The sequence below is a fragment of the Astatotilapia calliptera genome, chromosome 3 (assembly GCF_964374335.1).
Source record: "Astatotilapia calliptera chromosome 3, fAstCal68.1, whole genome shotgun sequence".
NCBI classification, from domain to species: Eukaryota; Metazoa; Chordata; class Actinopteri; order Cichliformes; family Cichlidae; genus Astatotilapia; species Astatotilapia calliptera.
The window spans coordinates 40,950,158-40,969,016 of NC_137424.1; the positions used below are offsets into that span (position 1 = coordinate 40,950,158).

Here is an 18,859-nt window from a genome sequence, read left to right on the forward strand (position 1 = left end):
GACCACAGTGAACCATCTTCTGATGGCAACACAATCATCTCAAACTGGTGTCCTGAACACGACAACGAGTTCACTGTACTCGGACGGCGTCCACAGTCACCAGATCGTAGAAAACAGATAAGCAGTCCATACCATAGATCGTTTTAATGTTGCTGTTTAAACTGCAGCGTCTTCTTACACCCTCCCACTCATCCTTTTACTTTGAAGTTTAAAACTTTTCCTGTCGTCTCCCGGAAATCTTTACCGCTGAACTTTAGGCTTTCATCATCATTTTGTTGCACCTTGTAACATTTTTATACCACCTCTATAGCTCCGCTTTTGGGCAAATACTTGAATGGTGCTTAAAATAAATGTGAGATTTATTACAAAGGTTGGACAGGAGGGGTGGATGTGTGGGTGTCTGCTGTGTGATCTTGGCTACAGTGTGATCTTAATGTAGCCGGGCGGCCAGATGGCACACAAAAGCCGGAGAGTGAACAGAGAGTGAGGTGCGTGTGCACAAAGAGAAGTCCACACACACACATTGGCTTCCACTGAACAATAAATGTACCCATTGCAACTGTTTCAATAAGCAAACTTTCCAGAAGTTCCACACAGATGTAGGCAAACGTGTACACACGCAGTTGCATGGCTTCGTGGGAAATTAGAAGCATGTGCATGGTGATGGACTGCCTCTTGGCAGACACACAGATGGTCAAGCAAGCGTTTGATGAGAAGAGATGAACAGTCGCACGCTCCCTCATGCTCTGTTGTACAAAGATGGACACATGCTTGGATCAGACAGACGAGCGCGAACGCACAGCGAGAGCCAAAATGAGAGGAAAACTGAGACGTGGGTGGCACAAAAAGACGAAGTTACCGCCTGCATGCCTCACCTGTTTTGCCACCTCGGACAGCAGCAGCGTTTTTCCGGTGCAGGGTCCCCCGTACACCACTAGAGGGCTTGTCCTGCTCCCCTTAGATGGCATCAGATACTCCTGCACGTAATCCAGAGACTCGGTCTTGTACTCGTAGAGGGCCGCGTAGGACTTACACAGGGACAGGTGCTGCAGGATCTCGTCGTACAGCGGGTCAGACTCCGTGTCAAAGTTCTGCTGGACCGTGGCCTGGATGATGTCCACCATGTCCTCGTAGAACTGCTTGCACAGACCTTCTACATAGTGGCTTTCCACTTCTTGGGAGTAGCCTAACTTCATGTCGCAGTGGGTGACAGAAGAATAGACGCGGAGATTGGAGGCGGCCACGACCGTGGGGATGAACTCATCCCGCACCTTCAGGAGGCGTTCGTAGGCCTCCTGGTTGCGCATGACCCGATCGCTGCTGACCACGATGTCCATGTAGCGAGCCATCTCAGGGAGTTTGGCGAAGCGGTCAAAGTTGGAGATCTTGCGAATGTAGCAGACACATTTCCTGAGAAAGGCAGGCGTTTGTTTCCCAAGGGCAAAGTCTAATTCATCCTCCAAGGCTGAAAGAAGAAAAAAGACATTTTTTAATTGATCATATTCGAGTAGCACACAAAACCCACGAGCAACCTGCAAAGGTAAAAATTCATGACATGACACGAGCAGAACGGAACAGGTTTAAGGAGCTTTTAGCCTCCCATTATATTTCTCTTGAATCTTATTCACAAGAAGGTTTGTAAAAGTCTTACAATGCAGCTTTACTGAACTGTATCACAGGCTCGCCCACAAAGAGCCCACTGACTGAAACTCTGCTTTCAGCTGAGCTCACAGGGCAGTCTGCTAATGACGGAGGGGAAGAGACAAAGAGTGAAAGGAATGCTGGGAGTTCTGGGAGACGGCACAACTTCCTCCACAGACTCTTCAATTAATGTGCATAAAAACTAGAAGCGTCCTTGTTATCTAAAATGATAAAACTCTAAGCGACACTCCTTAATTAGCTCGTATTATTCCCGATTTCCACAATTTAAACGACTAAACTGTGCCTGGTTGATAAGACTGTCATTAAAGTGTCATTAGTAGTGTGTTGCTTGCACTGTGACAGCATCAGAAAAGAAAAGCAGATGGACCGCCTTTTATAGAGGTGACTTTTAATGCAGAGAGAGTCAGAAAATTAGATGCAACTTCAGCAAGTTGTAATGATTTTAATTTCTTATTTTATTCATTTTAAACATGCATCGGAAATATGGCTGCCCTGAGAGTTCATTTAGATTCATATTCTATTACTCTCATTGTATACTTGCAATGACACATTGTTCTGCAGTCACACTAGAAAAACACCATGGTTGGAGACTGCAGCTGCAACTTTGTGCACTTAACTCGCAATCCTTGCCTTTGAAATAACTGCTTCTGAGACGGGGACCAGGTCTGCACCAATTGCAGTCAGTTGCTGTCTTCGAAGCAACTTTGATGCATCAAAGTGGCAATAAATAAGAAACAATCAGAAGCCAGTCTCTAGTATTCAGTCGGTTTGTGATTGAACGCAGTCGCGTTATCAACTGTGTGAAATCTGCTTGTGATGAATGAAATGCAAAAATCTGTTGCCATCTACTTACAACCAGGGCAAGTGCCACCACATACATCTCCATTTAGACACACCCCTGCTGCTATGGGGCACAGACAACACAGAAAACAGACTCGCAACAATAATAATAATAATAAATAATAATAAAAAGTTGTGAAAGGCAACCATCAGCTTCTTTCTGATTAAAAAAAGAAGGGTTGTCTGACACTGCGACACGCTGCTTGGATAAATAACTCGGAAGAGAGGCGAATATGTGATCGATCAATCACTGTCGTCCGCTGAGGTGACTCTGATAGATCCTGATTGCATCTCATCTCTTGTTATCAATTTAGTTACAAGGTGACAGGCTCACTTATTAAATATACGGCCTTTGCCGTGTGATTTTCTGTTCCCCACAAAGGTTAATGTTGTTTTTATTCCAGCCAGTTGCAACCTTGGCATATAAGTGTTCTTTAATTGGGTATTTTATGTTGTGCGCATAAAACAACTTTTTAATTTATTTATTAGGAATAAACTCACCGTGTGTTTTATTTACTGTAGCAATCGAGGCTGCGACCAACAAACTTTTTTCATTATTGAACAATTGTAAGGAGAAATTAGCTGGCTTTTATTGTAACATCATTGTAACAACCCCAAGCCGACTTTTTAAAACTTGAAAACATCCAGCGAGGTATCACAGAAGAAACAAATCAATTTTTTAAAATCTAAAATTCCAATAATTTTCAAAAACCAAATGAAAAGCCAGAAACATAAAAGTGAGCAGCAGTCCAGCAGACAAAGACGTGTTCCTATTTGAAAAGAAGGTATCGAGAAAAGTATGACATGAAAAGAAAAAGCAGACGTGAAATTTACCAGAGCAAAGGAATTTCTTGGCCTGAGCGCTCTTCATGGTCCCTTTCTCTTGCAGCTGCAGCACCGCCGTTCGGAAGATCCTCTTGATCTCCTCTGACACGTTCCTCCAGGCCTTGTCGTTCTTGGTCTTGACTACGCTGCTTGACTCCATCTAAGCAGAAGAGGGGGCAGAGAGAGGACAGTCTGACTGCACAGCATGGACTCTTACCATGTACGGAGCGAGTGCTGTCACTCGCTTCTGTGCAAGAAGACGTGTGCGGCGACACAGGAAACATTCAAGTGTTTCATATGAAACAAGCTCATCATAAAGCTGACTTTAGCTCCTCTCCCTTTAGGTTCATTTTATTCTGATTGGTTGCCACATGCAAACAGAAGGTTTGAAGAAAAGGGGGTGGGGCTTCTTTGCTCATAAAGATGAACATATTAGAGCTATTCCTCTAACTGAGAGTCACTCAAAAACTGTCTACAAAGAAGCATGGATGTTCTGAAGAGATTACTTGGACTTATTATATATGCCTCACTAGTACATGATTAGACCCTGTTTTGCCTTCAGAACTGCTTTAATTCTTCATGGCACAGATTCAACGAGGTCCTGGAAACATTCCTCAGAGATTTCTGTCCATACTGACATGACAGGATCACGCAGCTCCCATTCCACAACATCCCAAAGATGCTCTACTGGACTGAGATCTGATCACTGTGGAGATCATCTGAGTACAGTGAACTCATTGTCATGCTCAAACAACCAGTGTGAGACATTCTGAGCTTTGTGACATGGTGTTATCAGAAGATGGGTTCACTTTGGTCATAAAGGGTTGGACATGGTCAGAAGTCAAAGGAGCTTGCAAAGAAAAGCGTCTGGACTTCTTTAAGTTGCTTGAAGACGTTTCACCTCTCATCCGAGAAGCTTCTTCAGTTCTAAGGTCAAATGGTGGGGAGTCCCCGATTTAAACCTAGTGGGAGTATCCCCCTACAGAGGGACAAAAGGACCCCCTGATGATCCTCTAATCGCCTGGGCCAAGGTGTGAAACTGGGTGTGGGTCCCAATCAGCCAGGGTTTCGGGTGAGCTCATTGTGAAACCTGGCCCCACCTTATCATGCGAATTCCTGAGATCAGATGGCTCAGGATGTGAGTGGGCGTTAAGGCGTCTGGGGAGGGAACTCAAAGGTTTATATCTGGGACTCTCCACCATTTGACCTTAGAACTGAAGAAGCTTCTCGGATGAGAGGTGAAACGTCTTCAAGCAACTTAAAGAAGTCCAGACGCTTTTCTTTGCAAGCTCCTTTGACTACGATGACCTGGATGACTGAGAACCTTCACAGACAGACATGGTCAGAAACAATACCTGGCTGTAGGCTGTGCTGTTTAAACGTTGCTCAGACTTTCAGATTTTTCCATCGCCATGTTCAAAGTACCTAAAATGATCTTTCTTCCTCATTCTGATGCTCAGGTTGAAGTTTTTGACCCTACAAATATCTGTGTTAAAAAATGTGCGACGAAGTGTACCTAAAAAAAATGGCCGGTGTGTTTATGTATGACATCGAGTAAGGAAACGCAAAACGACTGGTTCTCTTTAATGCTTAAATCTTGAATTTTCTCTGTGATTATTTTTATCATCAAAGTCTTTCACAGCACTTTTTTTTTTACTTCAGCGAAGCTCAAGAGAACATCAAGATGGTGTACTTAAGAAAACTGAGGCGTACTACTTCTTGAAAGTTAAAGGCAGACCTTGGACGTTTTATTTAAAATAAATGTTGCTAACAGATTCTTTAAGTGGCTTTTCAGGCTGATTTGCAAGGATGTGAAACATTTAAAAAGACAAAGTTCACTCATCGACCTCAAAGAACAGCTGCTCTTCTTTTTCCTGCACGCTGAATTTAATTCATTCCACACAAAAATCAAGGACACGAACAGCGGGAGCCTCCTGTTAGTGTGACTGAGTGCGATTGAAGCTCTGGACTCACAGAGTTCTGGTAGTTCTTGAGCATTTGGGCTTTGGGTTTGAGGTAGTATGCGGGTGGCACCGAGTTTTCATCCCTGCAGTACCACTCTTCCAGGATGTGTGTGTCCAGCCCCGCCTCCACCGCTGCATCCAAGATCATCTCAAACTCCGCCGATTCCACCTCCCCCGGCACTCGGATGCTGCCGTACTTTTCTCCCACCAGACCCTGATGGAAAGAAAAAGGAGAAGGAGAGAAAGGAAGAGGGCGAGGTGAGAAGGAGAGGCGGGAAATGCGTCTCGTCGCGACAGTTTCGGGGGCTCTATTTTTTGGATCAGTGGCGCGGGGTGAATGGCGAAGTCAATGATGCGCACAGTGCGACTTATTTAAAGCAATTTCAGAGCCACGGGCGCACACGCGGTGCGGTGGGCACATCAAGCAGCCACTTTGTGACGGCAGGGATGTAACTGCCGCCGCAATCCCCACTCCCGTGCGCACCGTGCTGAGCGATGACAGCTTTATGGAGGATGGAAATTGCTTTACGCGACAGTTACAGTAAGGAAATGATGCGCCTCTTTTCCCCACACAGAAATATTTATTCGGTGAGGGTTCAGAAATAATGCTCACCAAAAGTTAATCACTATCACACAAATATCACAACATACAGCGCTGTGAAAGAGAAACCTTTAGTTTACAGAAGGAGACACAAGCTTTCCACCAGTTATTTATTTTATTAGTTACTGTTTGTTTAACCCTTCATACATGAGCCAGAAACACTCAAGACATTAAAAAAAGCAGGTAAAGAACCATGAAAATGTCCTAATACTGTTTCACCTGTTCTGCTGACTTCTATACACTTATGTTCCCTAACTCAGGTCCGTGAGTCGTTTGGTACCGGGCCGCGAGAGTTGAGGTTCAGGTGTGAAATGTATAGTTTTCAGGTTTTTTTATCGTTTTTCAGCGTTATTTTGTTATCGTTTTTATCGTTTACTCGGTTTTCCTGGGTCTTCTCACGTGTGTTATGAATAAATTTTCTTTTTTTCGGTACCGGTACTGGTTTTATTTTGTTGTATTTATCTGAGACACCTTAAAGGCCGGTCCATGAAAATATTGTCGGGCATAAACCGGTCCGTGGCGCAAAAAGGTTGGAGACCGCTGCCCTAACAAGTCTGTCTCTTGTCCGGTCTTCCTCGCCTCACCCCCAACCAGTCGCAGCAGATGGGCCTGGTTCAGTCAGAGGTTTCTTCTGGTTAAAGGGGAGGTTTTCCTTCCCACTGTTGCCAAGCGTTTGCTCACAGGTGGCTGCCTGATTTTTGGGCTTTCTCTGTGTTATTGTAGGATCTTTAACTTATGTTTTGAGACCTCTGCTGTTGCAATTTGGCACTATTTTAATAAAACTTTTTTGAATTTATGAATGGATCCAAACGAGGTTAAAAAGGTAAATGGACTGCTTCTTATTTAGTGCCTTCTTACTATACATGAGCACCCAAAGCGATTAATACATCATGCCTTATTAACAAGCATTTTTTTTTGCACAAGGAGCGATTTGGGCTTCGGTTTCTTGCCTATGGGTACTTTAGTATACAGACTAGAGCAAATCGTCAACCTTCTGATGAGTAGATGAGTTGCTTTACCTCCTGAGCATCGGTCAAGGCAGTGACTTTGAGTTGGCTACTCAACAATCAGAAGCCTTGTGTGTGTGTGTGTTCAGATGCTTGTTAATGCGCATATGAGCTAATTACATGGCAGCAACTTGATGTTTTCAGCTGCTATATTGATGCTATATGCTAACCTGTCAGGTTGACTGATGATTACACCATGAGGTGGATAAGCAGTATACGCTTTTACCCACAGAGCTCAGAAACTTTTTTTCGTGACAACTCAATCAAATTTTTGTCTTTTTACTCAAACAAAAAGACTTTTTTTTACTTGTTATGCCAACCAAGCACTAGCAACATGTTACTAATGAAGTGGCCGGCAGGTATGCATTATTTTCTCTTCATGCTGTATGCAGAGGTGCAGACAGGCAACCAGTGGGATTGATCTGTATTGCAGTGGGTGGGCAGTACACAATGAATACCGTTGCAGTATTTTTAATATTTCCTAAACCTATGCTAACACGATGACATGAGAAAAATACACTTCAAATTATTTTGGTGCCTGGTAGCCAGTATTGTACGTGTCCACAGGCAGGTTTCTGCACGCAAGCATGAAAACGAAAGTGCTCCGACTCTCCTGCAGGCACAAACACAGACCTGTCTGCATCCTGCTTTCAAACTGAAACCAACCCGGTGGCTAACATGCAAACATTCTTATATATTATGGAAATATATACACCTGAATGTATGTCATTTGAAGAGGGAAATAAGGCATGAAGCTGCCATATTACACAGGACTATTTTTCAGGAGTTTGCAGAGGCATCTGATTTAGGCTTCAGCTTCATGCAAAAAAGCAGCTGCCAACTCGGCCCTTGTTGCTCGAAACTCAGTGTATAAGGCATGTTGAGGTAGATGTTTTTATTATAATACCTGTTCTGATTTTTCCTGAATCTTGCTTCTGACATGTGCTTTCAATACAGTAACAATTAAAATGACTTAAAAAGGGAACATTTTCAGAGGTTAGCGCTGTTGCCTTACAGCAGGGAATGGTCTGGGTTTAAATCCACCATCTGGCTGGACTGCGTTTGTGTGGTTTTACCACCTTAAGTATTCAGGTTTCCTTTCAGAATCCAAAGAGATGCAGTTAATGAGAACAAGTTATTCTAAATTCCCCGTATATCGGAATGGTTGTCTGTCTCTTTGTCTCTATCTTCTAGTCCTGTCACAGGCTGTACCCCATCTCCTGCTGTCTCCATGCAGCTGGAATAGGCTCCAGCCCACCTGTAACCATGAGGGTGATCAAAGTCAAGCATATATATATATATATATATATATATATATATATATATATATATATATATATATATATATATATATATATATATATATATATATATATTAGGGGTGCAACGATACACAAAATTCACGGTTCGGTTCGGTTCGATACTTTGGTGTCACGGTTCGATATTTTTTCGATACAAAAAAAATGTTCATGCCTTTTTAATTTGTCATTTATTAAAATTATAAATATATATTTTAACTCAAAAGTACAGTTTTTAAATTTAACCCTAACCCTTGTGCGCGTTTTTTATTTTGACAGCGAATGCGCACCTGCGGACCACTTATGTGCAGCCCTGGTTATTTAGCTCATCATATTGCAGCCACAGAAATTCTTTTGTCCATGAAACCATAAAGCTGCACTTTCTCTTTGCCTTATAGTCTCATTTGTCATAACTTCTCCGTTTTGTGGTAAGCTTTTCTTTGGCTGTCACTTCTTCACCCTGACCTGTCTTATTTGGCTCAGCAGAGCTGAAATATAAATCCTGCTACTTTTACACACGACTCACATAAGCTCAGCGATTCTCTGCGCGATCAACCTCTCACATGTTTAAGCTGCGGGAGATTTCACTTGTCATGTTTGCATAGTAAGCTAACAATTAATAAGATGATGTCAGAGGAATTGGTGCACAAATTATCATCACTCACAGATCAGTGCTGTCGCTCTCTATACACAGTTCGCACGATTGCAAAGTGAAAGCAAAAAAACAAGCGCAAATTCAAACGCGACTTCAATATGTCACATATTGACAGTGGCTCACCGATGCCAATGACATAATTACCCAGCTACATTTCTGAAAGAATGCAAAAGCATTGACATATATTTTTCCTACAATAGCCCGACGGGCAGGGAAGAGATAGATTTTGGTAGCCCAACTGAAAAGATCGCTAGCTCCGGGACGTTGGGCTAGCGATTTTGCGAGCCCTGTATCTGATTGAGGAATCACTCATCTTTGGAAAAGAGAGTTTATTACAGAGAAATGTCTCTTTCCAAAATAAAAGCTATACTATCCGCTTCTTCTGGGCTATATTCTCAGCAGCATAAGGAGAATCATGTGCTAACAGCTGTCTAAATGACTCGGCTAAAGTTAGTAGCATGCTTGTTGTTTTTGTCTTGGCACTAGGATGATAAATGTGTAAATGTGCAGTCATATTCGTTGTGTTCCCACTAGTGCTTTCAGGTTAATCTCGTTGAAATGACCTTAACGCCACAACACGGCAAATCTCCGTTAACGAGCTACCGCCGATCGCCCCGTGCATGGGGCTAGACGGCCAACACGTTAACGAGCTAACTGCGCTAACACACTAGTTCACACCAATGTAATTAAGCATTGCATGGCACATCCAACATACTGTTTTACTTTAGTCCATGACTCGCTTACCTTCAGGGTCATATGTCACATGAAAACCAAAATAATTCCAAACGCCAGATCTGAATGAGAGTGGGGGAGGTCCATGTTAAAAGGAGAGCTTAACTTCTGTCTTGCTAGCTTGCCCTGCGCTCTTCCTTCTGACGATGCTGTCTGTGTTGAGCGCTCAGTGGATCTGCGCTTGACAGTGCAGCCTAGGCGGAGTAGTCGAACGCAGATTCACTGAGCGCTCAACACAGACAGCATCGTCAGAAGGAAAGTTGATAAAATAAATTACAAATGTTGTATTGTTCAATACATATGCGTACCGAACCGAAAGCACTGTATGAACGGTTCAATATCGATACGAATATCGTTGCACCCCTAATAGATATATATATATTCAAATAAAGCAGAGTGCACCCTTAAACATAAGCGACAATCTCAAAAAACAGATTTGTTCTGCTGGTGCACAAAAACATTTGAATGACAAGTGGCTGTAAAATGCACAGACATGGTCCAAATTTTCTAATTCCCAGTAATAAGCAGTATTAGGGAAAATAAGCAGATTTGCTTTTCATATAGAGCAGACGGGGCTGTTTTGAAGGAAAGGAACTGAATGCACTAATTAAAGGGAAGTGGAAGTTAGGATTGTGAAATTGAATTTGTGTGCTATAAGTAAAGGTTATTATCATCACCATCATATGCCAAGCCAATACCCACAATCTCATCCACAATCTTCTAAGTCAGATGCAAGAACACTGCAAAGAGTGGACGAATAATTAGGCAGCATCGAATCAAATCACAGCCTCTTCATCCCGCTATTATCTCGAACTCCGCGTGGCATATCTGCCAAGAGTTCCAGTGAGCCGTCGAGCTTCCCGTCAGCTTTGGAGTGACAGCACATTCAATACCACTAGAAATCATCTGGGCCATTTTCTGGCGCCTTTCTCGCTGCTCTCTATCAGCCTCATCTGAGGACAATGAGAGCAAAAATAAATAAGATACTAGAAGACCTCCTTTGTAAAACCAGCTGATCTTTACTCCACGTGTCATGACACAAACCGTGCGAGCTACAAGCCAAATGACGGCGAGCTCCGATGAGCGGGAAAGCCACGGCGACAGTACGCCCCCCTCTTCAATGACGATTCAAAGCCGTTCCACGCTGGACTTCTTGTTCTCTTGGCAGTCGCAGTGGGAGAAGATACAGAGAACGATCAGATGACGGCATGTGTCCGTAGGACGGCCTACCGTCGCCTGAGTGAGATTCATTTACATTCAACCAGTTTTGTGTCCATGTAGCGAGCGTTCGTTTGAACGTACAAGATGGTTGTGTCAGTTGCTTCGGAGGAGGAGGTGTGCCGTGTTTGAGTGCAACAGCATATTAAAGATGGTGCTCTGGCAACAAAAAGTAAAGCTAAGGGCTTTTATGAAACAACAGGCTTAGCGCTACTGTGACTTTATTTCCAATAAAGCAAGAAGCCCATTAAAACAAGAATGCCAATGTGAGAGCAAAATAAGTGCCAGGCAAATTTAAAAGACAGACACAATACAAGCAAGAAATGTCAGGAGAAGGCTGGGATTCCCCCTGTGCGCGACTCCCCGCCTGCTCTTCCTGCCAAAATAAAGAGTTTCACAGAAAAGTAGGGCAGGCTGCTCGCTATCTTCAGTTGTGTCATGAGCTGGATCCAAGCCCAAAATGTTTCAAGTAACGAATGAACTGTTTGGCTCAGAGTGCTCCAAATAAGAGAGAATGAAGAAAACCATGTGGTTTCTTGTCTTTTTTAACATTTGCACTCCAAAAACAAAGACAAAAATATCGCATTTCCTTTTGTTACTTAAACCAACAAACAACCTGAAACCTCACTGAGATCAATGTGATAACACAGGTTTTGTGTTCTGTACAAGCAGCAACATCTGAGACTGAGCTACTGGGACAGCATGAAGATACATGTGCAGGAAGTAAGTGTGCAAACCTTCAGCCACCAAACTGGATCTGTGCTCTGGTGTTGGTGCCTTTTGGAAAGATTTTCACTGCCCTTTGACCTCTTCGTTAGGAACACTGGGTTGGACCCAAGTTTGCGCCTTCAGAGCTGTTTTGATTCTTTATGGTTCAACGAGGTGTTCCAAACGTCCCAGATTCCAGGTTCATGTTGACATGTGTTTCTTATCCTGATCGAAGCAGCGATCGGAAAGGATGGACATGGTTAGCAACGGTATTTAGGTGTTTAAATGATGCTCTGCTGATACTAAGGGGCCCAAAGGGTGCCAATAAATCCCCCCAACACACACACCATTACACCACAACACCTGTTGTTTACACCAAATTCTGATCCTAAAATTTGAATGTCGCAACACAAATCAAGACTCATCAGATCAAACAATGTCCTGTGAGCCCACCAAAGCTGAGGCCTTAGCGTCCTGTTTTTTAGCTGACAGCAGTCGCACTCGGAGCGGTCTTCTGCTTTAAGGTTCAATGTTTGTCCAGAGACGCGCTTCTGCATTTAGGTTACTCTTTCTTTCCTGTCAGTATGAAGCATTCTGGTCACTTTCAGACCTTTTTCTTTAAACCATAGAGATGGTCGTGAGGGACAATTTCAGCAGATCAGGAGTTTATGAAATACTCAGACTAACAACCATGCCACATTCTGATGCTCAGTTTGAACTGCAGCAGGTCGTCTTGACCATGTCTACATGTCGAAATGCACTGAGATGTTATGCGATTGGTTCATTAGGTATTTATTCCAATGAGCAGTTGAACAGGTGTACCTAATAAGGTGCCTAAAGTTTTTCCTTTTTCTCAGGAGAAAGTGTCCAGTGGGCTTGTACAGAACTAAAACAACACTCAAACCAACTGATGATCACGTTTTCCTTTTTAAAGTGATCTTGTTGGGGTCCCTTGAAGATTTTATAAATGTAACTCTATGTGTCTGACTGACATAAGCTGTGAGAATCTGTGAGAATTTGTTTTTCTCGTGCAGTGAGTCTATTTGCTTTAATAACTGGACAATCTAATTAAATCTGGAGGTTAAATTTGTATTTCAGCATTTGTATTTTCAAACATATTTTAAAAACTGGATAGCACTGCCTATTCTTGTATATCAGATTGAGTTTAAAGTAGCCTGGCTCTATTGTAGCAGCAAGTACAACAGAGTAGAATACAGTGGATGTGCTCTAATGAACTATAATAATAATAATAATAATAATAATAATAATTGATCTTAGAATGAATGGCCATTGGTCTTTGTAGTTAAGCTAGCTGATGGCTTTCTTCAGAGCCAAAAGAAACACAGATGTTCTTCCACTCCTCCAAACTCTATATTGAACTCACCTCTTGCTACAGCAACATACACGCTGCTCAGGCACATAGAGAAAGCCACAGAGTTCAGCAGTTATCCACATTGGGGACACTCAGGTGGGCAGTGACCATTTTGATCCAGCCATTTTTTTACGTTATGTAAGATCAACCTATTTCAGAATCAATGTTTAGGTGCAGCTTAGATCTTCCAGGAACCTGTGAACACTGAAATGCCCTGCAGGTCAACTCATCTGCCTACCTCAGATGACCTTCTGTGACTCACGGCACTGCAGTGATGTGTCGGAGAGGATGGAGGCACTGGGCTGAGCTATAGTAATACTGAGTGTGTGTGTGCGTGCATGTGTGTGTGAGAGAGAGAGGTAGAGAGAGGAGAGAACAGTCACTCTCCAAGTTGCTGACAAAGTCTCTGTCAGCTTGCATCCCAGTGATGTAGGGCGAATGGAGTAGCTGTGTGCATGCACGTGTGTGTGTGTGTGTGTGTGTAGAGATGGGGATTAAGATAAAACCATCTGATGCTTCCTATCAAAATTACAAAATCAGGTGTTCAGATGCCTACACAGACACAGACACTCACACCAATCCACCCGTCTGTCACTTCTGTCACCTACTTAGCTTACTGAAGTCAAACTGTAAATGAAGAAACAAATAAATTGCAAATATTGTCCGGGTGGCTTTAACACCCGTGTCTTAGCCGGAGAGCAGATACGCAATGGTGGATTACTGCCTGGAAGCTGACAACTTCCTTCTTGTGTGTGTGAGTGTGTCACTCCATATGCTAGTCTTTTGAGAGAAGTTACTTCTTAATACACTTTAGGTTGTGCAGAAAACACATGAAGCCAAAGTGGCAATAGCAAAGCACACAGTGGCCAAATGGCAGTGCCAACTCTGCCTCCCTCCCGCTTTCTCTACTCTGTTTTTTTTATCCTTGAAGGGGGGGGGGGGGGGTGATGGTAAGGGGCTATATACTCTGACTAAGTGCACTTTATCTGATGAGCCAGCTGAGAGAGGCAGCAAAGATTTTGTGCACAGCTACAGTATGAATTAGCAAATCAATCACTCACACGGTCAATTAATCAATGAAACACACAGTCAACTGTTCGGGTATTTGCTGCATAAGCTTTTGCACAGCAGAGGGAAATATGGCTCTGAACAGAAGCAGATGATGAGAGAAAAAAACGTTTTTTTCTGACACTGAGAGCTGTGTTACATCTCACTATGTGCAAACTGGAGCCTATCAGCATGTAGTATGTGCCAATCGTCATGGTAATTTTGCAAGAAATTAGTTTTTCACCATCATTTTGACTTCACTAGAACAGAATGGTTAAAAAACTGTTCAAATCTGAACTGATTTGTGTATTCTTTATCCATGTCATACTGTTTCTTGGTGCAGTCACGTTCTCCTCTGATTCATCTACTGTCCATTTACTTCTTCTGACTGGCTGTCCTAAATAGATAGAATAAACCAGCCTTTAGAGCTTATACATGACGCCAATGCAGAAGTGCAAAAACAGCATATTTTCTAGGATCTACTTGAGACTGGCTCCAAAAGGACTCCTGTGTTACAGCATGAAAAAGCATGTTTGGGGCCTAAAATTAGTTTTGGCTTCCTGGAGTGGGGTGAAAAATTTTTTTTATAGCCCATCGATCCATTACTGAGTGACTGATAGGTCTTCTAACACAGGCAGCTGAGACTCATCCACGACTTGGATTGGACTTCTTCAATGTGATTATGCTGTTTGTTATATTTGGAGCACAATTAACGTATTATCTAACGAATGTTATGATGTTGCATCCACCCAACATGTTTGTGCTTTATATGGGGGAGTGAAATTCTTGGATTTTTATTAGTTGCTTAGCACTAATCTGATATGTATCTCTGTGCATTGCACATATGCAGTTTATAAATCCAGTTTGATAACCCAGCTAAACAGCACCAGCTGATTAGGGCACTCAACTCTCTCATCCATGTACGGTAACTTGTGGCTTTAAAAAAAGCAATACTGCTAAAAGCGAAACTTTTAAATGCAGATTTCAAAGTACATGTATGATACGCTAGTATATAATATGAAATATGGTAAGTGAATCCAAATGCATAAGTGCCTTGAACCTGCCTTTTTTTAAATTCACTTAATTCACACCCCTGCAGTACCTTTGCAGCCCACCAGGGGCCCGGGCCCACACTTTGGGTTTCACTGGTCTGGGGAAACGGCCTGCTGACTCTGTGAACACTTCCTGCAGAGTTTATGATCCATTTTGTGAATTTGGGTCATTCTGAGTGTCAGAAAGGAGGGTTGTCCAGGATTTGCTCATTGGCTAATGATTTGATTAACAAGTCATTAGCGAATGAGTGGGTGGGTTCAAATTCAGATGCACCCCCTCACTTGTTACAATTTTGATATGCCAAGAAGAAAAAACTAATCTCATCTAATGAGGCTTCAAAAATATGACTTCATTAATGGCCTGGTGACAGCCTATCCGGTCGTTAAGTCTGACGTCACTAGCCGTGTCTGGGCCTAAACTCCGCTGCAGGTCCATATGATCACTATGGCATTACTGAGAGTTGAAAAACTGTCTAAAGTCTTTCATCTTTAATAAAATGATCAGCGTTCTGCTCTACCAGGTGTAACAATTGAGTTTAACATCCAGGCATCCATGAAAATGGAATTTATGACATTTAACTGAGTTAGAAGTTAGCAGGAAGTTAGCTCGCTAGCTTCTATCTAAATACAATATAGCATGTCCTGACTGCGGGGTTTTGGAAACAAATTAAAACGTACAGCTCTGTTATCACTTCCAACATAAATGAAGACAGAAAACTAAACAGCAGTGACGTTTGTAGGGTTACTGAAGTTTGGCTAGCTGGTATATAATGATGTGCTACGTGACCGCTAGCGACACAGCTATGTTAGCATAATATAAACAAGCTAACTTTTTTCCACTCGATAAAAGTTAACGTGAGTGTTGTCGGTGGTCAGGAACAAATGTAATTGCATGGCAGGATGCTGTAAAAGGACCAAACTTCAGCCAGGAGAACAACTGAGATAATCCATCCATAATATGAGGTTAGTCATTCATATACTGCTGCATGGGCTGGGCTGTAATTACATCCTAAGGTTTTAAAAACTGAGCTTAAATAAATGATTAGCGGTAATAAAAGCCGAGGGAGGTCAACAGTGATCACTGACTGTTTTAGGAGCTTTTTGAGATTAAATAGAAGAAAATACATAACATTAAACATGTTAACAACACAAAAGCCATATTAAATGCAGACTACTTTAGGCCCGGAAGTAGGATTCGTCACGTCATCACTTAACGACCGGATAGTATGAGCAACAGGAGGGCGGAGCTTCTTTGCAACCTGTGTGTCTCTGTGTATTTAGGGTATTTACTTCCTTTGACATCAAACAGGCAACGAGTGAAGAAAACTGCCTCAAACTCAGCATCTAAAGCTGTCTGAAGGCTGAGCTTTGCACATGGGAGGTCTTCTTTAAATGAACACTGGAACAATATTTCAGTCCCACATGTTTTCCTGCTGCTTTAAGAAGCCCCTAAAATATATCCTAATTACTCCTGCATGAGTAATGTATTGTATAAAAAAAACTGCAGCACCCATTTGAAATTCATGAGCCTTTCTGTGGCATGATTTTTTTTTAAGATTTGCAGCTGAGTGGGAACAAATGCGTTCAGGAGAGTAAGAAAATATATCCAGATGGACTAAAATAACAGTAGATGATCTGGATTTTGAGTTGAAGGTTAAGATAAAGAAATAAAAGGTCAAGAAATGTTCCCACCACTTGAAAAGCATTTGATTTTCTGAAGCTGTGAGGAGCAGCTTATCAGTGCAGTCAAGAGCTGGGTAGGTTTAATACCAGTATGCATCCTGACCCTCAGTACAAACACTCTGTGGCCAAAACTTGCTTAGAATAAGCGCGTCGGATGGATTTGCATAAACACTTCACACTGTCCAAGAAGCTACGCTTGAATCGGAGCAATCTTTCCACAAGCATGAAGACATAATTTCCAGTATCATTGAAGAAAAGAGGTCTGGGATATCGTATTAGCGCTTACATCATGTTAACTGAATGGAGGAGAAGCAGTGGGAAACAAACACGAGCTACAGTATCCTCAACTATCCTCTTACATCCAGTAAAGCTGGGGAAGCAGAGCCGGAACAGTTTGCTGATACGTTTCCTTGAGGCGATCGTCAAGTTTTAGTTTAGTTTAGTTTTTTTGTAACGGGGGGAAATCTGAGACCACTGGAGAGCGAAGGACAAGAAAAGAAAAAGGAAAAGGAAAAGGAAAAAAAAAAAGTCATGGCTCATTGTCATGCTTAATCTCCGGGTCAGTGACACCATCACCATGCCAACCCCTACCATCGCCATGGAGACCAGCTTTATTGCATCGACAGGTTAGAGAAAAGCCCCTCGTAGCCAGGTGTGTGTGTGTCTGTTTCACAGCCCCGCACTGGCACCTGTCTTGTGTTGAGTTGTGCATTTTGAGTGACGCTCGCTGCATGTGGCTGTTACTCATAAAGAAAGACTGACACATCCAATAACAAAGCTGGTTATATAACAGTCGAGCCTGTCTTATGAAGTGAGGCGACTCCAAATCTAGATGGTCGCACATTCTCGCCGTGCCTCTGGTGTTTGTCTCGCTAACACTTGCAGCGCTGTGAAAAACGTATTTGTCACACTGACATGTTTCAGATCATCAAACACATTGTAAATACAAAATGCAGTTTTTAAAATCATGTCTTCATTTTTTAAAAGAAAAAGAGATCCAAGCGTACCTGGCCATGTGTGGAAGTAACTGCCCGCCCTTGTTAAATCATGAATTAACTGTGATTAGCTGCATTTTTTTGACACACACAGGCCTGATTACAGCAAACCTGCTGAATCACCTCAACAAAGCCTGTGTGATGACGTGAAGCAGGCTGAAAGATCCCAAAAAGCAACATCACGCCACGATCTGAAGAAGCAGCTGAGAAACAAAGTCACTGACATCTATCAGTCTGTGTTATAAACAGGTGATGCTTGTGTGTGACAGGTGATGCAGCTTTGCTGACGTTACTTAAAGCTGATGGTGGGAGGGGTTAAGATGATAGAAAGGCAGGAAATGAGGAGGCATGTCATCCTAATTAAAAACAGCCTGCATGTGTGTGCTGCAGCTGGGACACCTGCACCTCATCATTGAAAGCTGTGATGCCAGACCGAAGCTCTCAGCCCACCTTCATTTTGCTTCTTAAATGGAAATCAAACTACTGTTATGAAAGAGAAGAATTCCTGCAGAAGGAAAGCTCACACTGCCGTAGTAGTTTCTCTTTGTTTTCTTTATTTGCTTTGCAAATTATTTTATATAAGCAACATCATTGTTAGTTTGCTGAATTTTGATGTGTTTTGTTTTGTGTGAGTGTTCTCCAGTTCTTTACTTTTCTTATAGTAGGACAAGATTTTTTTTTATTAACAGATTTTTTATTTTCCAATTTTATTTTGCTGATTTACTGTCACTGAGACTTCTATTCAATTCAAACAGTTGCCTCAAGGTACTTTATAATATAAAATAAAGACCCTACAATAATACAGAGAAAACCTCAACAATGAGACGACCTTCTTTGAGCCCCACAAGGGACATGGGAGAAAAAAAAATGAACATGAACTTTTGCAAGATAGTTTTAAGATTACTCTTTCTTACTCTAAGTAGCTGCCGCCATTGTTGGAAACTGGAATTGGCTGGGCCACGCTATGAATTATGGGATAGGTTGGAGAACAAAGGATACACCCAACCCATCCATCAAATTCGGGGTTAATGACGGACGCATTTGGAGTGGCATTCGAATTGGAACAGCCTTTGTCGCCCGGCTGTGACGTAATCGACCTTCAAATGCGACCTGCGAAGGAGCAGCCTATTTTGCGAGATCTCGCAAAAGTAGCTCAGGAACTCGCAAAACTTTAGCGAGATCTCACAGAAGTTCATCTTT

At 42.4% G+C, this 18,859-nt stretch overlaps 1 protein-coding gene across 1 annotated transcript in view; it reads right to left on the minus strand.

Moving 5' to 3' along the window:
• Positions 1-18,859, minus strand: part of nwd2 (NACHT and WD repeat domain containing 2) — a 60,923-nt gene that overhangs the window by 11,359 nt on the left and 30,705 nt on the right. The window contains exons 5-7 of the mRNA XM_026162138.2: positions 5,302-5,505; positions 3,337-3,487; positions 876-1,465 (exon numbers count right to left, since the gene is read on the minus strand). Coding sequence (XP_026017923.1) covers positions 876-1,465; positions 3,337-3,487; positions 5,302-5,505 — 945 coding nt within the window. The remainder of the gene's footprint in view (positions 1-875; positions 1,466-3,336; positions 3,488-5,301; positions 5,506-18,859) is intronic.